The sequence below is a fragment of the Ciona robusta genome, chromosome 10 (genome assembly GCF_009617815.1).
Source record: "Ciona robusta chromosome 10, ASM961781v2".
NCBI classification, from domain to species: Eukaryota; Metazoa; Chordata; class Ascidiacea; order Phlebobranchia; family Cionidae; genus Ciona; species Ciona robusta.
The window spans coordinates 2,323,855-2,348,216 of record NC_143244.1 but is presented as its reverse complement, the minus strand read 5'-3'; the positions used below and the strand labels follow the sequence as shown (position 1 = coordinate 2,348,216).

At 37.3% G+C, this 24,362-nt stretch overlaps 3 protein-coding genes across 3 annotated transcripts; 1 reads left to right on the top strand and 2 right to left on the bottom strand.

The window, feature by feature from the left end:
• Position 1: 1 nt before the first annotated feature.
• Positions 2-816, bottom strand: LOC149729478 (dynein light chain Tctex-type 1). Its single transcript, XM_089886517.1, has one exon. The coding sequence runs from the start codon at positions 688-690 to the stop codon at positions 349-351; it is 342 nt and encodes a 113-aa protein (XP_089742643.1). The 5' UTR covers positions 691-816; the 3' UTR covers positions 2-348.
• A 2,024-nt stretch (positions 817-2,840) lies between these two features.
• LOC149729476 (uncharacterized) lies at positions 2,841-24,226 on the bottom strand. Its single transcript, XM_089887087.1, has 21 exons — positions 24,032-24,226; positions 23,375-23,465; positions 22,651-22,802; positions 22,095-22,271; positions 21,518-21,689; positions 21,300-21,421; positions 21,069-21,118; positions 20,637-20,709; positions 20,225-20,344; positions 19,708-19,886; positions 19,307-19,440; positions 18,825-18,955; positions 18,336-18,497; positions 17,989-18,056; positions 17,601-17,721; positions 15,865-15,993; positions 5,640-5,682; positions 4,713-4,837; positions 4,499-4,551; positions 3,907-4,066; positions 2,841-3,585 (listed from the first exon to the last, which is right to left on the bottom strand). Exons 2-21 carry the CDS (start codon positions 23,442-23,444, stop codon positions 3,427-3,429), a joined length of 2,400 nt encoding a protein of 799 aa, XP_089743213.1. The 5' UTR covers positions 23,445-23,465; positions 24,032-24,226; the 3' UTR covers positions 2,841-3,426.
• LOC149729477 (uncharacterized) lies at positions 7,297-14,016 on the top strand. Its single transcript, XM_089887095.1, has 7 exons — positions 7,297-8,055; positions 8,999-9,138; positions 9,509-9,618; positions 10,089-10,260; positions 11,246-11,449; positions 11,974-12,076; positions 12,455-14,016. The coding sequence occupies exons 1-7, from the start codon at positions 7,934-7,936 to the stop codon at positions 13,035-13,037; spliced, it is 1,434 nt and encodes a 477-aa protein (XP_089743221.1). The 5' UTR covers positions 7,297-7,933; the 3' UTR covers positions 13,038-14,016.
• Positions 24,227-24,362: the final 136 nt, after the last annotated feature.

Here is a 24,362-nt window from a genome sequence, read left to right as displayed (position 1 = left end):
ATCTAATTTTTGTTCACAAACATAAATTTTATATATAAAACAGAATATACAGTTTGACAAATAAAACACTAAATTCCATTTGCTTTACATGTTGTTTAGGTAAGGTAACCAGCACTGAAATACTGCAAATAAATACGGAAACCTCTTCAGCCAAATAATATACCGCAAGTCACAACGTCAAATAACTTTATATTTCATTTTTTAGCTGTTTTAAAGAAGTAGTAGCTTAACAATTCTAACAATTGGTTTAAATATTTATTTGAAACACGTTTTATACATTAAAAATGAAAAGCAAGGAAGCGTTAAAACAGTATTATATGGTGGAAACAGTACCAAACACATACACGTCTATATAGCAAGTCCAAAAACACTGACAATGCAATACATGCTCTTGTTTTCCCAACGTAGAGTGCAACTTCCGTCGGTTGAGTTATCCCAGTAGCAGGAACTTGCTGTGTGCAATCCAGCGCCATTTTTCTGCATGATAACTGCTGTGACGATGTACTTGAACGATCTACCAAGCTTAGTAAGCTGGTTCAGACACTGCTCGACCACGTTTGAGGTCCACTGGTTGACTTTGTTATGTTGATACGCATTTCCACCGATTGTGGTTTCGATCGACTCTTTTATGACATTGCTTACGTCGTCTACGACAAAAGTGGTTTCCTCGCCGGCTTGGAAGTCGTCCATCTTAATTTTAGGGTTCAGGAATCTTAACAAACTGAAATTTAAAGCAAATTAGGCCTCAATAACGTTTACTTGTACGTTCTTGAGTTCTTGTCTTAAGGGTCAAAGGTTAAATCTCAAACGAAGTTCGTTGCGTTGGTGATATCACGTCCGCGTGGTGGCGTGCGAAAATGATTTGTGACAGGGGGCTTGTTCTATTCTTTAATGTTGAGCAAGTCGCCTAATCAAGTACGCAAAGAAATCTGGTAATTAGGCTTATTACCCTAATATCCAGGGGGCGGACTACGGTAAATATGTTTATCTTGCCCATGACGTGGTACAGAGCTTATGGCATGCTCAATACCAAGAGAATATCCTTTGGCTTGGATGAGAGAGGCCTTTTGAAACTCCGAGTGGCCTCTCTCATCCGTGCCCTGAGTCATGGAAACACCGAAGAGTCCAACTGCGGCCACTATGTGTGTCCAAAATCGACATTTTTTCAATACGGAAAACAAGGTGCCGATTCAATACGGAAAACAAGGTGCCGAACTTTAACTTGTTTTTAAGTTTTCCATTAGTTTACCGAAAAAAGCTGCATTTTCCCAATACCCGCTGTGACATTTTGGACACGAATTGGCGTTTAATTGGTCATCTATGTAACCATAGATTGGTCTACTTATAGCAGCGTTTCTTAAACTGGGGTCAATTTACCCCTTTGGGTAAATTCCACGTATTTAGAGGGTAAATGAGCTACTAATCAAAATCCACATCAGTTGGCTAGACAGAAAAATTGTGCCAAATGTAGTAAAATTGTGCCAGTAATTTACCAAACAATTATACAACTCGTGCCAAAAAGATAGCGCGTACGTCGCTTTAAATATAACTGATGTAATTGGCTGTTTTTGCTTTTTAATGAATAAGTGCCATATTACATATTGGGGGAGAATCTGATAAGCATCATATTTGTTATAAGGGTAAAGCATATAAAAAAGTTTAAGAACCACCGACTTATAGCATAGTATACTGAAGTAGTATACTGAATCTAAAACCATAGTATACTGAAGTGAAACTTCTCAGTATACTATGCTAAAACAGTGTTTAGAGTATGCTTATAGGATATCTGCTTTCGTGCTGGAAGACGAAAGGGAATGTTAATACAGTAGGATGGGGGAAGATAGGACACATTTTCATTATATTTTCTTGTCCCATTTAGTAGTAAACAAAGAACATTTAAAAAATTATAAAACTAAACCCTTATGACTCCCATAAACCGTTATTAATTGTTTAAAACGCGTTTAAGATATCTGGATATTATGTGCTAAAAGTGTCCCATCTCTCCCCACCCTACTGTATGTTTGATTTATTTGCTTATAAATTAGTGTAAAACCTTAACAACATAAACACAGTTATATTTACATAACTCCTGTGTTACCTACGCTAGCCTATATTGTAGGCTACCATTTAACCAGAGTGTTTTTCACAGAGCCCATAAAAAAGTTTTTTATTATCTTTGCTTTTGCGACACAATTAATAAAATTTAACGTAAAACAATGGCGTCAGGTAGCAATAAATGTTTCTGTATTTATTATGAATGACGTAACTCCGCATTTGCCTGTGTTACTTTTTACAATCGATAAAGATTTTTCTTATAGAGAAGGCGAAGGTTAAATAAACGACATACGGTGAATAAAACAATAATCAATAACATTCAAGGTTTCTCGTACGTCTATTAACTGACCCACAACCTATAAATCACCTATGTAACGATGTGCTCATTAATAAACGTCTTCAGTTTCCGAGATTGAAGACACATAAAATGTGTATATGCTGGTTCTAAGCTCGATGCTGCCACAATTACGGATTTGTTTTTTGGGGCAAGAGACTTTTAGCCGGCAATTGCTACAACCCAATGAGAACTTGCACAAACTAAGCACCCACAAAGTTATATGTGTTAACTCGTTCGTCGACACGAGGTGTGCGAAACCAGAACATATGTGTGTAAACCGACCGTCGTTGCCTCGCGAGAATACAGAAGACAATCCATCAGGGATCATTGGGCTTGATCAATTGTCTTAAGTGCCTTGCCCAGAGACACCTACCATAGCACCCCAACACTTTCAAACTTGAATCATCTGCGTTAGACGTCGAACAAACTGCTCACAAAATGAAACACATTATTCTCCGTATGTACATGGCTGTATTTAAAATTCGTAACAATTTAAACACAATTTGAATGAAAAGGAACGCGTTATGTCAACTGACAAGAAAACTGTTCGTCGCAAACTCAGCCTCTTATATAAAAACAACTAAACGAAAAGTTTAGGAGTGATTTGTTGTATAGAAGGATTGTAAATCTGGGCAATGATAAGTTACGCACCTTGTACGATTGTTAAGGTTGGCGGTAATTGAAAACACGTGGTAAAGATTTTGTAAAGTAACCACGTGGGCTGGGTGTTTATAAAATATCTGTTAAATTCATAGAGCTGGTAACATAAGGAATTAAATTTCTGGGTAACTTAACTACGGTCGTTAAATCGATACGATATGACCTTCTAATGTTAAATGTAAGGAGTTATTCACTGACGCCTTAAAGCGAGGTTAAACAAGAGCATATGTTGTTAATACAACAAGGTGTCCACTAAATATAGATGAAGAACACACAAAGGATTTTGAAATGAAAATCAATTGTGAATTTCAAGGTCAACGTTGGGCATGAGGCAAACGGCTTTCTCCTTCGTGTAGAATTTGATATCCACCAAGTTACTGAGCTTCAGTGGTAATAGCATCAGGGCTTGTAGTGTCCACAGCATCAGCAGCTTCTAATGGAATAGAATGCTGGGAGTCGAGTGGAGCTGTGGTCCCATCCTCCTGGGTGACGTATATCGTGCCGTCCTCTGCTTGCGATAAAGTCGTGCCCGGCTGTTTGGGTTAAGTTTACGTTATAGCTAGTCGAATTTCGAGAAAACATAAGTCAACGAAAAAACACAAGTTGGCCCGTGAGCGTGTTTAGAAAATACAGACTGGTACCCAGCCATTTGTTTTATAACTCAAATCGTTCTGTGGTGTCACTTTTAAGCGCTACACAAACCAAGTGGCATAAAATTAAACCATAAACAGTTTTAAACGGAGTGGCCGGGTACCAATCTGTACTTTATCTATCGCTGGACCGTGATGATATTTTATATAAGTTTATCAGCCACCACGTTAACCATATGGTCAGTTCCCATAGCGGTGTTTTACCTGTGACATGACGAGGCCCTCGGGTGTCTGTATGAGTGTGTAGCCTTCAGGAACTTCTATAAACTGTTTATCGTCGCCGGTTCCAATCTGAATGATCTGCGTGCCACCAGCACCATCCTCGCTAGGAGTCTCACCATCTGCAGCAGCACCTGTGGCGGTTCTATAGTGGAGAATACATTGTAAGTGCATGTAATGCAAACATATGGTATTCTATTCTGTACGTATACAAATGGATAAAGCAGCTTGTCAAGGAACCCACGACCTACTAGAGATTTGCGATTAGCATACGTATAATTTTAAAATTAATACTCAAATTAAACTGTACTATGCTTACGTAAAATGTAATTTATAAGACCATCATATCTATATTAGGTCGTGGAGGACCCAGGTCCCAAGATTCGAACAATTTAATCCAATCTGGGTTTCATAAATGCGGGAACGGCGTTCGGGCTGAAAACTATTCCTTGTTATAGCAGAATGCCATGGTAGAAAACTTTATATAGTTCGAAGCCATTTAAATCGGGCTATGGTTTATGATCATATATTCTGAGGTTGGAGTAACGCAAGGATTTATAATTATGACGTCACTTACTCTGTTTCGTCGATTTGCATTCCTTCTGGGGCGTCAGTGGTGTCCATACTTGCCTGTTACAAAAAGTCATTTTTATTTTTGCTTTTGTGGGCTTAGTACTGGGTCGATACGGTAAAGATAACAGTAGCGAATGATCGTAAATCCAATCATATTAAGTTGCGCACAGGGATTTGAGATGTTCTAATTAATGTTGGTGGATGAAATATCGACCTACCTCGACTGCTGGCTCTTTTTCGTCGCTCTCCGCGGTCAAGGGGGCAAGAGGGGGCATCTCTGGTTGCACTGCAGCTTGTGTGGTGACTGGGATCAACTTCGAAGACGATTCGACTGTCGTTGTTTCTGATGGATCACTTTAGTTAAAGTTTATACGACAAGGCATATGATAGATATCATTGTGGGTGGCGGGTTGTTAAGGTTGTTTGCGCGGTATGTTTGCTCTTAATCTATTGACCATGATATTGTAATCCAATAAGGGAAAAATGGAAATTATATTGTGTAATGTAGGGCTAGCCATCGGAAAGGCAAGGTGAATCGTAGTGTGTGATTTTTTTGTATATGTTAAGGTTGTTTGCGCAATATGGAAAGGGTTTCATAAAGTTTAACAGTCACGGAACACTTGAATAAAAACCGCGAAGGTCGGAAGCTGCGACGGTTAATTACACGCTGGTCTCATATTCGCGGAAAACAGTGCTCGGTCTGACTGTCTAAGCCGTGTAATTAGCAATTATAGGCAGTTATTACTGGCGTGAAAGCGGTAGTGCATGTGACAGTAAAAGTTGGCAGATCCGCCCACTAATTGTTGCAGGAGTGTCAAGAATAAACTTGTTTCGTAGAACTTGCGCAAAAATTAAAATGTTTTTAAACTACGATATATGTATACATAGGGGCTAGAGCATATGGGGCGAGAGATTTAGCTTAGATAGGCGGCCGGTGGGTGATGAGAACTATCGGGTTGTTATGACGAATGTCGTCTTGTACGTCACTTTGCGGTTTGTGGTTCGTGGGTCACGTCGGTTTATGTTGCGTATTGGCGGCAAATTTAGATGGTTGCGTCATACGCGGGGTGTTTACAAGCGTAGGCGAGCGGGCTTGGAGTGCTTAAATTATTATAAATTTCGTCGTTTAAGAGCAATATACATACCTTGGTTGTCTTTGCTTGTGGTGCTATCTTCGAGTGTCTGCGCCTGTAAATAGAGAAGTTTAGTAAGTGGACGACACTTTGTAATGTTTGTATACAGTGGTTACTGGTATAAATAAACTATAGAAAGCAAACATCTGCTCTTTATTGATCCCTTGTCAGATGAAAATGCAACGCACAGATTAAAACAGCCAAGCAATCGACATGTGATTGAGCAGCAATGTTGGGCAAATTGCGCGTACGAGCTTCCGAGGAAAGCCAATACGTTTGGTTCATTTGTTTTTATGGTGGCTCGGTCATGGGTATACCACCTTCCGGGCAGGAAAGCCAAAAGCGTGCACTGCTTGGCTATGTAGAGTGAGTGTACGGAAAACCATGAGTTCTTCGCAATAAGTTTAATGTTAATGCGAAGTTAGGATTATGTTTGGAAATACAGAGCTATGTAGAGTGTCGCTTGTAAAGAGACAGGTGTAACTGGGATAAGGAATGGGGTTGTGGGTACTGGGCTAAATTTGAGATTATATTTGTAAATACAAAGGTATTATCAATACAGTAAGATTAGGTGTGTATCGTCAACACAAGGCGCCCACGGGCCAACGTAATTTAGTAACCTGGCTTTAGATGGGCGTCGGTTCGTTCGCCGCGTCTCGTCGACCACTAGCACAGGAAACCGGGGTTGCCTATGTAAGCCACTTCCGACAGAAAAGATTTTTAGGAACTTTGTTTTAAAGGGAGTGGTGCTTGGTTAATTTCAAGGGGGAATTATGCAGTGCTTATGCCTAGGCTTGAGTAATGGTTCAAGTTAGCGCGGTCTTAATTGCGGTAAATAAATAATTTTCCAGGCAGTTTGCTTTATTCTAGACATTCGTTTTATTTTAGGCGCTTTGTTTAATTTTTTTATGATAGTAGTGTTTTTTCGATTTCAATTATAAACGAAACATTTTTTCTATGCAAGTGTATAGTGGACATGCACATGTAAAGCAAAGCAATTCAAACCTAGCATCGACTTAAAATATTTCATCAACTAGACTAAAACGAAGACGCAATCTTGCGTAGTGCGGCAACATAAAACAGTGCGTACCATGTCTGTACCAGATTACTTCTTTTCAACCGTCAGCGCTCGGATGACTTACGTAAATGAACGTAAACTACTACGTCCGATCTTGTGAAACCGACACAACGGCTTTAAATAATACTTTGTTACTACTGCTACTAGACACCATTGCCAATTGTTCTATTTGTCACCTGCGGTATAGAAAAGTTTATTTTATTCCAACACTTTGTCTATCAGAGGATAATTTTCTGCGACATGATTAGTATAATGCTTGGACGTGCGTCTTATAGAATTACGTTTTCACCGAACCGTAACAGAGCAATTCGATTAACTAGTAACGGAGATGACTGCGTACCAATCTACCAGAAAAAATACGCGACTGGTACAATGGGAATTAGGATTTAACAAGGTCTGTTACAAAGATGGAAAACATGATTTCACTTCTCGCGACATGGTTTGAAAACTTATGTTGAGCAGTGACGTAACTCAGTATAGTGTGACGTAACGGTCGACGTGTTTACGGGTTGTGGGGGGAAGCGAAAATATGCGAGCGATGTCTTGACGTTGTTGGAAACACGCAACCGCTAGTTAATGGAAGCTGCTGGAACGTCAGCTTGGTGAAAATAACCGAGCTATGAATTACAGGGTGGAGCTATTGCGGTAACGATAGGCGGGAGATTAATTCGTGTAGTTGTTGCGTGTCTATGCGCTGTCATGTACATAGAGAGGGAGCATCTAAAATAAATTTACGCGAAGGATTAAAGAGCATAGCAAACAAATTAAGCGGACTCTCTTACGACGGCAACATATTAGCAAAGACGCACTAAAACTATTCGTCGCTGATGGCTGTCATGGAAGAGGCGACGAAGGAAGGAAAGAAGGCTCGCCTATCAACTTCAAAGAGCGCGACTGTGGCCCGCATTCTTATAGCTGTTATTGTCATGGACAGTTGGTCAAAATAGGGTAGCGCTTGAGCACCTGGAAAAGAGCTTAGAGGGCTTACTAAGGAGATTAAAGGACGGAAGGATTTCAAGTTTTATTACTTGACAGATGAGCTGCTGTGGTATGAGAAACGAAGTGGTGGAGAGAGGTGTATTATGTGCTGCTATGCTGTTTGCTAAACGTTCAAGGCGCTTTGATACGACGCTAAGTCTTTGTGTTGCTGGCATAGCGAGTTTAATGTGTTTGTTTGCGGTTCTACAGATTTTGCGTTTAAATAGTTAAGAGTGTATATGAAGTAATAATGAAGTCGATTTGTTGCTTTGTGCTTATGTTACTCTGTGTGGTGGTTAGAGCACAGCATGGAAGATCTACTGAAGTACAAGCCGGCCACAGCATGAACGGCGTATGCGATGAAGGGTTCAGGTAACTTGGATGTTATATACATTGTGAACACACGCAAGTTTATGGGCAAGATAATGTATGCTTATACATGCTGGTACCATTACCAATAAGTTATACTGTTTCGTGACAGTGTTGGAAGACGGGTCAAATTTAAGAGTATTAGCGTGGTGAAAGCTAACCAATCTGCGCTTTAAGTAATGTATGGCGTCGTTAAATTTCTACTAACGATGAGAAATACGTTCTGTGGGCAACCGGTTTAGGATTAAGACTAAGTGTTGTTGGTTGCCGCGTTCAAGCAATTGATTGTTGATGATTGAACTGTCAATGGTGGTGACTGATTGAGGATCAATTAGAAAACTAATTTAAAGAACAATAGTTGATACGAGGGCAGAGTGTGAAAGTTGTAAATCAAAAGTGTTGAATGGATTAAAACAATAGCAGCGGATGGCGCAATGGTTAGTAAGCCGACACCTGATCCTGACGCGTTTACAAACACTTGAACACGAAGCAACAAACAAGGGTCGTGTGTTTGGGTTAAAACAAAGACGTCCACTTTCTATAAGGCCCCTGGGAGCAACGTGGTGGTGTCAATTGCTTTGTTTTCATATTCTGTTTATGTAAAGCACATAACACTGTGGGCGACATGTCATATTTCACACGCAGATGCTTTACTGTTGACATTGACGATTCATATCCCAATGCGCGACGTTAAGCATCGGGCGCTGTTTTGGCGAAATAAACTGTTTCGTCACCTATTTTGGCGACGCTTTAGTGCAATATAGTGGCCGTAAGTTTAATGGGCGATGCGATTTAATAGGCATTTAAATTGCCCGTTAGCCTACATTATAATAGCGGTCATCAACCTACGTAATAAACCTGATCTTGAAGTAAATGCGTGGGAACTCCAAATATCGTGGACCGCAAGCCGAGATAATACACATCACTGAACGATCCCTATGCTTAGGTATCAAGAGAACGTGGGGTGTACAGACATCAACGAATGCACGGAACTTGCGCCATGTAAGATAGGACAAGTGTGCAGGAATCTATGGGGAAGCTACCTTTGTGTGTGCCCGAGAGGGTACAGGTTCGACGCCCGCACAGGTAAGTCGTTTCACAACTGTGTTTAAATCAACAAGGCAATATCAAGGTATGAAAACACAATACGATATACCTCAAACAATAGACTGCACTTATTTTAATACATTACTTACATTAAACAACCTCGAGCGTAGAGCAAGCGTATGTGTTGTAACGAAGTTAAAGTTATTTTTTTCAAGGCATGGGTTGTAAATATCCCTGACAAAGCCGGGACCATAAAACGTTGACGTGTGTGACATTTACACACTTGACAGTCTGTATAAGCAGCACGGTGTGCGATTCCGAACAACATATGGCTATGTTTGTGCGCTTTAGATCACATATGAACCACAACATAAATGTGTGGTGTTTATATATAGAGCCTTCATTTCAGGTGTATGCAACGATATTGACGAATGTGGAATGGGATATTGCGGCAACGGGGAGAAGTGTATCAACACCATAGGATCATTCAACTGCCTTTGTTCACCGGGCATGGTAAAGGTAAATACCAACGCCGAAATAGCGAGCGGTTTCAGGGTCTATGGTTCAATGGATTTCGAACAATAGCTTCGATAAATAAAGCAAAGCTTCGGGGTGTATTGAGTTAAAACCATTGTAAACGTAACATTGGTATGCGGTAGGCAACATACGAAGTATTATGTTATATACATATACCTACTAGTGCTACTACTTATGTAAAGATGAAGATGGATAGCAAGTCTCGCGTACTAAGTATCAATTTTAACTTATTTTAACGTTAGTTTTGTTCCTACGTGTTATCTGCCACGATGCAAGACTTCACCACAGGTTAAACCTGGTACACCCTGGTGAAGTCTTGCCGAATGTCAGACGAAACGATGGAATAAAATGAACCCTTCTTACATTTACAAGATGAGGGGAAACGCGATTATTTCACATTATTTCTTGTAGCAAAAGTTACTGTTAGTAACAAAATATTTTTACATCTTTAGATTGGAAGATTTTGTCGTGATGTGAACGAATGCACTCATTCCCCATGTGATTCAAACCAGTACTGTATTAACAGCAGGGGTAGTTATCACTGTCGTTGTAAGGCGGGTTACTCTGATGCGGGTGACGGGTCGTGTGTGGATACGGATGAATGCGCACAAGGGATGTGTCAAGGTATGGACATTTTTATAAGCAATATCTTTCAGGAAAATTAAATATTGACATTCCTTAAGCATAGAACCACAAGGAATAGACTTTTTACAATACCTTGTGTTAAACTTCATGTTTTTCGTGTAAACATTCTAAAAAGTTTTGAAGCAAGAGCCCATACAATACTTTGGCTAGAAATCCTAATTAATTCTGGCTTTGTCATTCCTAAAATGGGTTCATAAGCAAAATGCAACATGATACAGAAAGTTAAAAATTCAAACTTTAGGACTCCATAAAGTATATTGTGTAAAATCCTCTATAATTCTCTTTTGTATAAATTTAATCCAATTTCCTGTCAAAAGTATTAATACTGACACTAGCCACACATGAACAATACATGTATTCATGTATATGAATAGTTGCTTGTTGCTAAGGATTAATTCCGAGACAGTTAAGATAGCTCACGGTCAAAAGTGGTGTTATGGTGTAAATAAATATAAATCCGGGACAACTAACCACGCAACACTTGCCAAGTAATAACATCCTAATTGTGAGCAAAGAATTACATCACTGGAAAGGAATTGCTGGTCTTTAGGGGTGGACTTAATGACCTGAACGTTGAGTAGTAATTTACGATGCATTTAGCATAGTTGTGTTACATGCTGTAAATTCTAGGCACTTCCATGTTGAAGCTCTTAACCACTTATCGCAGCGTAACGATGGAATTTAAATTAGTTTATTTAACTTTATGATTTGCAACAGGCATTCAAAAGGTAGACATGGCCTAAGGGTGAATAAAAGCAAGTGCATTGTTCGCTAATGTGCCAACTTATTTATGCCGGTTAACTCATTTTAAAGCCCAAAATGGTCTGCACCATATGGGTGGGGTTACAAGTAGTCTTGAACTCCATAAATCTAAGCTTATAAAACATCAACTACTGCATGGAAATTGCAACAAGTAGATCTCAATTGCCTACCAACCTAATAAGGTATTTAACTTTGTTCACAGCGCTGGGAGAGACATGCAGAAACACAGTTGGTTCATATGAGTGTGTATGCGATAGAGGATTTACAAAGGACCCCACTACTAATGGAAGATACTGTATGGACGTGAATGAATGTGACTTGGATATGTGTAGCGTGAATTCTGAATGCATCAACACACAAGGCTCGTACTTCTGTAGATGCCATCGTGGATATACTAAACATCAAGGTGAGCTGATATACCAATGCTGAAGATAACCATAGGCGCCAAACTTATTATAATGCAGGAGAGGCAGGGATATAATGAAACAACTTATTGGTTGTAAGTTTACTGATTAATGCAGTGCAGAAACTGCACTGTAGGCCTACCTACTCTCTTAACTCAAACCATTGTAAATAAAGGCAAAGTTAAGCAAAGCCAATATCCTCAAGGGTTTTGTTTTCAGTAGATTTTCTACAGGTGATTAACCATACGGAAACACTTAAACAAATCTGTTAAGTGTGCCTCTCGCTTTTTGCTGTGCTATAAATAGAAACACGGTAATTGTGGCAAGAGGAGTAGTTCAAAGCAAGATAAGCAAGAGAGCACTTGACCAGTTTCAGGAAATTGAATATAAACCTTATCAAGTGTTTGGTATTTGTTAATCACGAGTAATTAAGTTGCTTCATGGGAAATACATAATTACTGACTTGGTACTGAGAAATGAGGTATTATTCGAAAAATTATGTCCACTTAATGATATTGATTAACAGGTGTATGTGTCGACAACCAGGAATGCAGCTTGGGTGAGGGGAATAAATGTCAGTGGAGATGCAGGAACACACCTGGTGCATTTGAATGTGAATGCCCTGTTGGGTAGGTTCCCTTATATATGGATAGGTGAAGTCTTCATGTCATTGGACTTAGATAGATCAAACTTTCCCATTACCCGAACAACCAGATTGGTTTAAAATAAATGGTCTGCTAAGTTGTCTGTTGTCGTAAAATGGGAAATGTAATGCGACTTACATACTGAAAGTGGGTATGGATAGTTTACTTTTAATTTTATACCAAGAAGAACTACATGTCATGAGACCAGAGTTATACATACTTCAAAGTTGTGTAAAATGTATGTGTTCCATTTAAATTTTTTAAAACAACTGATATATCACCCCCTCAGCCTTGCTGTAATGTGACCACTAACATCACTTGAATATGTAACTTATGTTACCAGCTATTTTACTCCTTTCCCAGGTACGACAAGTTAGATTACTCATGCAACGATATCAATGAATGCGACCGTGGAGCTTCTGTTTGTGGGCCAAGTGATACTTGTGTTAACACAAGAGGAGGACACAAGTGTATGAAACAGATAACCTGCCCAGATAACAACTTCTACAGGAAACTTATGCGAACAGATGAGTTCCGGTATCGACAGATTACAACTAATATCTGCAGAAGAAAGAGATGTAGGCGTGTGACCTCTAATAATGAGACTTTTGCTCAATGCAAAGCCCAATCATTGAGTATTAGCTACCATTATATTGATATCCCTACTGGCCTCAAACTGCAGAGTAATCTTCTGAAAATATCATTCTCTCCAAGACGGCGAAGACAGCAGTATCATTTCCAAATCGCACAAGGTGAGGAAAACGCATTCAGTCTTCGACAGCCATCAATGTACCGACCCCAGGCATACCTTGTGCTCACTGGCGAGCTGACAGGGCCCTCGGAGCACATGGTTAAAGTTGATATAAGCACATACAACAGGAGGGGTGAAATGAGGGACAACAGGATGCTAACAATAACCGTCTTCGTGTCAGAATATACTTTCTAATGAGAGCTGCACAGCACATATAAGATTGTCGATTATGTATGGTGTACAGGAACTTGTATATTTCCAATAAAAAGTAATTTTATATTCGTTTCTATATAGATCTATATATTTTAAACGCTAAATTGGCAAGCTGCAGTCTATATGGCGTAAATTAAGCTCAGTGAATCGTAAGTAATGGTTCAGCTGTTGCAATGAAAATATGTGTTTGATTTGGTGAAATACCAAACAACAGTCAATGGTGAAAGGTGTATTTATTACCTCCATTACCATTCTAGCATTGTGTTTATAGTGCTTACATTTCAAGCTTACAATCTGAAGTATTAACAAAACCATCTATTGTTCATGAATGAAAGTAACCTTTTCATTTTTTTATTTATGAAACTTAACTTCCATCCCTTTGCTATGTGGTTTACCATGATCATAGGAATGCTATAACAAAGCAGTTTGTGGCTGCCTTGCTAACTGAAGCATTTTGTGCAAACTAATTAAACATCAGCATTTGCCTTTCTAACAGTTTTGTATTAGCAGCATTTAAAGCAGTGGTTCTTAACCCTTTTCCACAACACTATATGGCCAACTGTTTAAACTACCCTAAAATTTTTAATTAAGTAGGCTACTGCATATTTTTTTTCTTTATTTATTTATCAAATACAGACCATTTTAATGAATCTTTAAAATTAATTGACATCAAGGTTAAGAACCACTGCATTAATTTAACCTCATCCAATTATTCGCACCATAAAGCAAAGGTTTTCCAAGTTATATTGTGTACAGTATATGCCCTTCTTGGCGCCTGTGAAATATCGTTTTCTTACACTTACACGTCTTTGTTTGTACGTATTGTTTTCTATATTTTCAATGTAGAGGTGCCACCTTCGGGGTGCCAGACCGAAATTTTTAATATTTTTACTACAGTCCTTCATACCCTTTCATGGTTCAGCATGTACAATGTAGAATAAAGCTGCAACCTGATATGTGACCCTATGACTTCACTCATGTAGTCTATATAGAGAAAACAGACACCTGAGACCAGTTACCAGACAAGGGTTAAGGATTTACATGAAAAATGATCGCATTAAAGTGTGCGTGGTGATACAATTTCACCGCAAACTAACTGAAGCTTCAATTGGGGGTTTACATGACAAAACTTGCTAATGGCTCAGCACACAAATACAACATATTGTTAAGGTTAAGCACTACAAAAAAGAGCAAAATACAGTGATACTGTGACCTAATCAGAGAGACATGAATGATGTAAACTTTTAAAAAAGCAATGGTTAGTCGAAAGTTTTAAAAATTGTCAATTAAAAAGAAATACCAAAACAACCAGATGTGGCCCACAGAGAGGACTTAGAGCTAAGAACAAGTGCGTGCAATCTCAACAAAGCCAAACCTCTGTACACAGCAAGACATCTAAGGAATTTCAAACAGGCCACGGCTGAATTAAACCTGGTTTCCTGCCCGAAGCCCAAGTGACACTTACAACACAACCTACTATTGTCAAAATACAATGACCACACAAAACCTGGGGCTAAAATGGAAAACAATCCTTATATAAATACTTGAATGGAACTATGGTATACAATGTACAACATCAGTAGAATTTTAAACCACATAACTTATATACAGGTCACAGGTTTAACCAGTGACGATTTCAAAATGGGAAAAGCATTCCTTTTATAAATACCTGGAAATACACAGCTACCATGGTATTTTCAAAGGACAAAATTACACTACATACCCCAAAGCCGCAGTTGTAACCGCTTCTTAATTCTAAACTAACAGTGTTGTTTTTAAAGGGGGCATACCAACGAAAAAAATCAAAATATATATATTAATAGGTATGCTCAGATGTGACCTAAAGGTACAAGTTTTAAAATACAAACAGCTTTTAAAAAATGAGTTTTATAACGGCAAATTTAACCGCTGAAGTAAAAAAATGACCTTTTTTCGTATTAGTTAATTTTTAGCATTTTTTTTTTATATTAAAATGTTCATGTTTCACTTGTACCTGCTGTACCAATTATTTTATAAATTTTTTTTTTTTGTAATTTACGTTAGGTTTAAAAATAAGCTGAGTCAGCATAATCTGGTATGTACCTAGGTTCCATCGAAAAACTAAAACATAACAAATTCTATGTAGTATGTTTTACAATTTTTTTATACGTTCTTTAAGAAGAAGCATTCATTATACCAAAATAAAATTCGAATTAACTTCAGTATTTTAGAAACAATCAAAGTTGAGTGAATTTTTTTCTAATGGGAAATCCCATGCATTGTGGAAACACCCAAATAATTTTCACTCCAGAGTTTTTTTACGCTATTTTGTTAGAAACCGTATCGATTTGGAAAACTTTGGTGTGGTACTTTTAGGTTACATTTGAGCATATATATCCATATACAAATTTTCATTTCTCGTTAGTATGCCCCTTTAAAACAGAATTGAAAAATTTAGAAAACATTTCTTATATAAGTACATGAATAGAACTATGTTATCTTGCATATAGCCAAAGGGGAATTTAGGAACTATAAAACTTACATCCACAGCACTAACGATTTCTAAATATAAAAACAAGAACCTGACTATGTTTAACAACCCAATGCACACCGATTTACCCAGCATAAAACAGATACGATTGCTGCCTTTTTAAAAAATATTTGAGCATGACTAATATTATTACTAATTAGTGGATTAATGTAAAGTTTACTAACAAGCTTAGTGCAAATATTCAACACCCAGCATACTCTTGTCCGATGCTATCTTAAATTTGCTGCTTGTGATTCTCATATACACTGACTAAGTTAAGATATGTGGGCATAAACCAACCTGTTCTCCAATATTTGATATAACCATCTCTTGTTTGCCACTCACAGTAGGAATAATAGGCGTGGAATCCAATAAGTTGATGAATGTGTCTTCTAATTCATCTGCTTCCAAACCAAGAGACTCAGCCAACTGTAGAAGCATAAGGTGTGTTACTATCCAGTATAATAACAAGAGATCACAGATCTAATGAATGAACACGTTTTAAACTAATTAGCATAAGATAGTAGAGTCGGGGAAGATGGGACACCTTTAACACATATTATCCAAATAGCCTGATCGTGTTTTAAACAATTAACAACGGTCTGTGGAAGTCGTGAAGATACGGTTTTATAATTCATTAAATGTTCTTTGTTTACTACCAAATGAAAAGAGAAAACAAAATGAAAAGGTGTCCCATCTACCCCCACCCTGCTATATTAGTTAATCCTTTTACTACAACGGTCGACTGGGTTCGATCAAAAAAAAATCTGAAGTAACCAACAAAACGGGTTCTAGTCGCCATTGGTGACTGTGGAGCAGTAGGCAGAATGTATTTATACATGTATTATAACTAATGAAACTTATGACGTATGAGGATTGAGTGATTGGTAAAGAATATGTGTAAATACACTTTGTACAACTCCTGTACCATGTGTTTATTGTAAACTTACACTAGTTAACGTTGTTGCGCTTAAAAACGTTTGTTTTCATGAATTTTGACAAACCGTAATCACGCAGTAATTAGGTAATGTTAGAAGTTAATATTAATCATATGGTGTTGAATTAAAAATAATGCTTTAATTACGATTAATGATAATACGGTATAAGAGTAGTGCATTTAATGCGTCCCCACTTAAATGCTAATAGTTTGATTCAGTCGTGAATCGTTGTGTGGATACAACACGCGTGTCGTCGTTTCCAACTGCCAGACAGTGTTTCTGCTATGTAAATGTGCATGAGGAAAGTAATCGTTAATTAATCGCTCATCGTGCGGTTTTAAATCTGAAAATTCAGTCTAAAAATTATAAATATATATTACGATTTGATTTCAATCAAGAGATTAAAGAAAAATGCTAGAATTAAGAATTAGGATAAGTGCGGAAAATAATTGCCCCATCAGCAACAACAACAGCAACAGCAACAACAACAAAGCCAAGAACAACTGTTCGACGAAAAAGGATCTATATGACCACTAACGTGTTCAACAACTGACTACATGATATAGAATTATAGTACATACTACTACATACAAAATAGAGGATGAAACTATTGCCCCAAAGATCACAGGAGTTCAAAGCCAAGGTTGTAGCACAGCTTGCTTCATGAAGTATTATGATACCCACATAACGACATAAAATAGATGGTATATAAAACTATTGCACAACCACCAGTAAAAAGAAACTATAGAAGCATACAATATCAAGTATATTGATACACAATCTATGGTTATATGAAGAATATAAAAGGTATAAAACCATTGCACAAACAATGGCGGCAGCCTTCAGCATTCAAGGTAGTTTAAAGCTGCAAAACTTATGTGTTTGTGGTACAACATGGTGTATGAATTATGGTAAACATAACGAATAGGAGATAAGATTTTTGAAGTCATACCACAGTGGAATGGCTTAAAATTCAAGGAAACTTTAAGCTGAAATGGCTGTAAAGCTCCCTTTAAAAAATATATACCAACTTTTCTCTGCTGTGCTTAAATCACATATGTTAGTATTTTCCATTTTTTATTAGTTTTTTAAGCCTACCTTTTTACATTTAACTTTCACCAAGTTCTTTTTCTCTGTTTCTTCTAATGCATCTTTTGTTCCCTCTATAACTTTCTGTTGAATACAATCCTTGTACTTGACAGTGAGGCGAGAGACGTACCTGTGTGAGGTGTTGGCTAAGTCGTGTATTACATGGTCACACACAGTAAGTAGTATATTAAGAAAAATGTGCAATCTTATAGTCAAGATTTGTCAGAAGTATTAAATATGAATTTTTATTTTTTTAACATATCAAACGAGTTTTAAGCGGTTAGTACTACACCTGCGGCAATGTTTGTTCTACAATAGCGAATAAAGCTGCAACAATTACCAAGGATATCATAGAAAGACAGTGGTGTGGTTACAGTCTTTACACTGGTATACATACCTGTGCAAAGCCTCATATTCCTTGTATACATCAGCAAAGTAAACTCTGCTCTGCTTGTTCTGTTCCACCTGTAATAAGAACAGCATGGTACATACAAAGCAATTCGCATTTTAATACTGTGAGACTTTGTATTTGTTGTCTGGACCCCTTTACAGAATAAAACTTCAACTCGATCATCACTAAAAAAAAACAAGGGTAATGGGAATGGCACACCTTAAGCCTGTAGTTTATGTTTGTGCAATGGGCCACTCAGATCCCCATAAACCCATGTGTAGCTACATAGATCGATACACCTGGATAGGTATACACACATATCACCTATTGACCCAAATACATAGTATATAAACCTTCATAATAAGAAACTCCCATAGTGAGAAAGCACGAGCAAGATGTGGAAGAGCAACCTCCATTATTTCATCCTGGGAGCAAGCACTTAAAAGTTCACGAAGTCGATTTTTCCTCCTTGTAGAAATCGCTTGCTCTACACTGCTCAATACTGGCTTTTGTGGCTGAAGTAAAAGTAGGGGATTAATTTATATCTGATTGACTGATCAGTATGATTTTTACGCCTAAAAGCATAACTGTAACAAAAGTACCACTGGTACACATGCCAGCAATCCCTGTTTAAACCAATTAAACTGTTCTGTTATGCTTTGGTTCAGGTTAATTTTCTGTGACTTGATTTTATATTGTGCTGGATGTGTCTTATAGAAATATGTTGTCACCGAAGCACAACAAAACTATGTTAGGGGGTTGTTTAGAAATATGTATTTCTGTGTACCACTGTATGCCATTCCATTTTACAAATAAGAGCAACACCACTGTCATACACTTACAGTGATAGCCAGCCTTGCATTAGTGAGGTCTTCATCTTGAATCAGTTCCTGTTCACGCAACACATCTATCTTATGAGCATATGAGTTGGACCTTCTATATGCTCGCTCTATGGTGCTTTTGTTTAATGAACCTTGTGTGGAAAATATATTTAGTAAAGTAAAAGTAAGCTTCTACATTTATAGTTGAAACTTCACATTATTATTCTAAATTACAAGAAATGTTATTACGCAGAATTTTTTTGTGTTGACATTACATTGCAGTTTAATACAAAAGATTACATTTTATATGTAAATCAATTCATTTATTATAATGCCTTTGATGAGAGGCCTTTTGAATATATATACCTTCCCTAATTAAATCCTAATTAAAAAGCAGCAACAATATCCCTTTAACAATTCCTAATAACATTTAAAATTTATTTAGTTGTTCCTATCAACATTAAAATATAGGGGTTATAATACAATATTCAAATTTTATTCACCTGGTGTTCTTCCCCTTCTACCCACCATTATGGGTTTCGGTGTAGGGCGTGGGTAAGTAACTGTACCATCCTCATTTTCTATGGGTGTTGTATAATCCTTTGAATAATAGGGCTGTTTTGGTGTACGGCCATACCTGGGAGCAAAAAAGGAAGTTTAAAATAATGCAAGGGAGATGGATTATTATGAGGTGCTTGGAAACTAGTACGTGTCTTTTCAATACTAGGTGGGGGGGTCCTGTGGTGTGGCATGCCACAAGACCCAAGATTTAGTCAAACTTGGTCAATCACCTTGACCCAAAGATAGCCCATGTGACCACAAGGTTGAAGAAATACCTGTTAAGTGTGTGTCTTAAATAGCAGTGGACGTCACACATTTACACCACACATGTAACCTCACCCACCTAGTTTTCGATGGAGGACTCTCATCCACATAATCTGCATCCTTGGGATCATTTCCATCATTATCATAAACACGACGAGGTCTTCCTCTCTTCTTTCCCGCAACCACAGGTGCTCCGTTACGCGGTCGATTCTTGTTGGCATTTGCAGGTCGGAACACAAGGCGGACGTTTGGGTTTTCCTGTAGTAAAGATAAGGTATAATTGATAAGTTGTAAAAATATTAAGGGAAAGATACAACAGTGGGTTTGTTATAAAGGTTTTCCTAGAATCCTACACCTACACTTTTGACCAGAGTTGCCAAGTTAGCCCATTACAACAAAACATTATGCCCATGAGCTATGTATCAAATTTTAAACTTTGCAAAAAACACTATGAGTAAAACACATACGCATCAATGCATCAGACACACTGCTTATCATAACACCATATACAGTATTATACACACTATATGTTAACGCCCATAAGCATAAGGTACATACTAATATATTACTATCACAACTTTACAAGAGCCACAAACCTGCAAAGATCTCAACTGTTCAGCGCTGATCTGTGATTGGTGGATTCTAATCACCTGACTTCCGTCCTTGCCAACCTCGATCTTGGGCATGAGGTTTGCCAGGGCTGCCGGGATCTCTGGCTGTTTCAGTGAAAATTTAAGTAAAAATAATGCACATATATATATGAAGATCTCTCTAAGACTTATAACATATCTAACACTTGGTGACAGCAACAGCATACACACATGTGCGATCTCTCGATGTTTTAATGGAAAAGTTTGATTAAAAATGGTTCAACATTAGTGTAAACAAAAAAAACCTTTAGGATCACAAACAAAAAAAACACCAGAAGATCTTATTCTGGCTTCTAATATGTCTGACAGCAACAGCATATATATATTAAACTAGTTTTGCATGATTATATCTACTTACTTTCTTCTGAACTTTAACCGGCAGCTTCACTACTTGGGGTTGTCCTTGTCGTATTACTATCTTCTCCTCATATCTAAATCACACACAATGATATATATTATAAAATGTATTGTATTTAAGCTGGCAAGGTATAGCTGCAAAGTGTTGTTATAAAGTATGGTTACTCATACGGCGATTACAAATTATGGCCCATTTATTTGAATTATAGGTATTTTCGAAAATTGTAATTACTAATTATAATTATAAAGTATGACCTCCATGTTGAATTTAAATGAAGGTTAAAATAATACAATGGGCAGTCTACAAGAGTCCATGAGCCATGATATGGTTAAATTGATGAATTGACAAAGGGTGAATTGACCATTCAGCCTATAAGCCAGGCATATTGTATAGGCTAAAGTATGGCAACACAAGTATTAAACAGCGAGGTACCTGTATCCTTCTGGTGGCTGGGAATTCCTGTTGGTCAATTCAGCTTGTTTCTACAAAAGAAGAGAAAGATTACATGAGAACTGTCAGACTCGTCATAAATTATAAACTGTTTTAGCTCTACAAAAAAACCATAAAGTTATGGTGATAAACTTGTAACTTGTTGATAGTTTTCAACACTATAGCTTTTATATTAAACCTTCAGCCACAATCCACAAACATAGCAGCACTCACCAGTAAATGTTGAGCTTTAAGATATTCCTGTTGCCTTCTTACATTGTCGGCTAATGTTTGAACTATTTGTGAAGCATTGGTGTGTGGGGAGGCTAGGTTGATGCCTTTCCCACTAGATGCCGCTGGTAAAGGTAGACATTTACATGGTTAAAATAATGATTTAGGAACTGCATTACTGCAAGTTACTATGTTGAAAAGTAATAGAATGGTCCACTTACTTGTAGCAGGTGTTATAGTAGCAAGAGGTGCGGTTGTTCCAGTTACAGATTGTACAGAAGTATTACCCGCACCTGCCACACTCATAGTGAGTGGATCACCATTCTGTGTGGTTGCACTTGTGGTATCAGAACCAATAATAGTGGGAAGAGTAAGCTGGGTTTCTTGACTTGGCTGTGTGGGGTAAAGATCAATATAAACTGCGTCACAATGTAAGTAGTCTGTATTATAGTAAGCAGTAAGCCATTATCTGAAAACGAAAAACAGATAGTATGCAGTCATCCCTGTTCAGTGTCTATGAGCAATCAAATCACACTGCCATACTTTGGTCTAGGGTTAATTTTCTGCTATTTGGTATAGTTTTTAAAAAGGAATTGTATAGAAATACATTGTTACCACAGCGCAATGGTCACAGTAGTAAGTGAAAGTCTCTATTTAAAGCTAAAATAAACTAAACAAATAATTTAATTAGATTTCTGCACTCTGCAGTATTTTACAACAATTAACTTAAAATTTTATAGGCAGTTCTGGTTAACAGTGCTAATTAAAATTTGAGTGACAACTTCGGTTACCACGCACCTCTTCTATCAAAGCAAGTTGCTGTTCCGCCTCCTGCTCTGCAAGATGTTGTTGAAGGGCTGCTTGTACAAGAGCTTGCTCTTCAGGACTTAGATCAGCTTGGTTAATCAAGGTACCATCAGCAGTGTATAACACTGATGGGTTGGCAGGGTCAAATTGAAGAGAAGTGGTTACAACCTAAGTGAAAAAGGGGTTTAAAATGATTGCAAACACTACATATATTACTTTGCACTTTTTGTGAGTGGGTTTGCAGCACTCAATGTGAATAACAGACGGGGACCAGTTGTTCTCTGCCTGAATGGCCTAACTTAACAAGCTCATGAGCCACCAAAGTTTTAAACTGTTTAATACACGACACTGCACGACAGTCAGCAACAATGGCACGATACTATATCAGAACTTTAATAAAATTAGCAACAACAGAATATAAACTAAAGGCCACTATTAGGATTGAATATATTTATTTAGGGGTAATGTGCCAACTTTGGCATAATTCCAAGGTACTTGGGACCTTATCAATATTGAACACACAGCTTCCATGAACCCAACCACCCACCTGTTCCTCTTCTTCCATTGTGACACCAGCTGCTGCAGCTTCCTCAGGAGTCATGGTAACGTACTGAACCTCCGTCCCATCTTCCTCCACACTCGTGAAAGCTTTTGACACAATATCGGCATCTGTAGTTGTGACAACAGTACCAGATGCATCTGTGAAAATAAATATATATAGTTGGGAAAATGCTTAAACTTAATAAAGATTTTAAAAAGTCCTTGTCACATTCAACTTTGTTAAGTTATCTGAATATCTGTAACATTAGTGATAAACAGGTTTCAATACAACTATGTGTATTCCAATGAAAGGTTTTGGGTAAACAAACATTGTTGAGAAAATACCAATTTTTATAAGATCTCTAAACATGCTGATTCATTTTTAATATTGAAACTTTTTCTTTTACTTTGTTACCTTTAAAAATAACAGACTGTAAGATATTGTCGGTCATTAAACTGTTGTGACATCCACTAACTGCTATCAGCTATCTACAATGTATCCATACAATTACTAACACTAACTAATGATAATTTAGTCTATACTCTACAAGGTTTCAGTCTTCAGCCACCAATCATGAACTTTAAGTATTTTTTAGGCAAAATTGATTTATTGTTTCATTAGACAACTCTCTCTATAAATTTATATATGTTTGTCTAAATAAATACATTTAAAAACACACTATACTATTACTAGGAAGTAGGAACACCGAACATGTATATGACATATTTACTTTCAGCTATTGGCTCTTCCAGTAATGCATTCGCATCTATTGTTGTTGTTTCCTCCGTTACATCTGCCATTGCCACCAATACGTTTTATTCCTACACAAAAATGGTTTTAGTACAAAGCAAGTCTTTGCTCGTGTGAATATATCTACAATGAAATTATATGAAAAGCTGCATTAAGGAAAACATTGGATAAAAATTCCATTTTAAAATAGTCATTTGTTAATGTAAACTTAACATGAAATGTGAGTTACATCAAACTTATGGTAAGTATGACAACAACGGACAATTTTGTAGTTGCAGGAACTTTTTAAGTTAAATGTATGAATGAACCGCAAAACAAAATGCGTATCATCGCCATATTGTTAGCGCGCCGCGTTACTGATTAAACCGTTTTTGTCGAGTTGTAAAATATTGTGGAAGAATTATTTATTAAATGTAAGTTTAGTTGCTTGTTTGCGGCATTATGATATTTGTTAATTTTTTTATTTAACGTTGGGATTTTTCTAAGCGGGAAAATTTTAAAAGTAGTGCACAATATAAGATGATATGAGCGCGACATGAGTTCAAACTATTATTATTAAATTAAGCTCAAAATGTATCAACAAAAGTTACCGAAAAATAGCTAAATTCATTATATGCATAAAAATAATTTTACTTACCAAAAAAGACGTCGAATTTCTTTGTTTTTTATTTATTTTACGCAAAGTTACTGAAGCCTAAAACTGCAGGCACCACTTGGGCATAAAATTGAACAAAATACGCGACTACGGGTGCCGTCATGATTTCAGTTCTCGAAAGCGCGAAGTTGCTCGGAAAATAGATCCAATAACGCCACTCAAAATTTCAACGATATCGTATACATTTGTTGCCACCCATATGTTAAGCATCGATCACTTGTATTTTATGTAAAGTATCAAAAATTGAAAGTTTGTTTTTGTAAATTGAGCGTATACAGGGCGTTTTTTGCGTTTTAATTCAGCTCGGAAACAT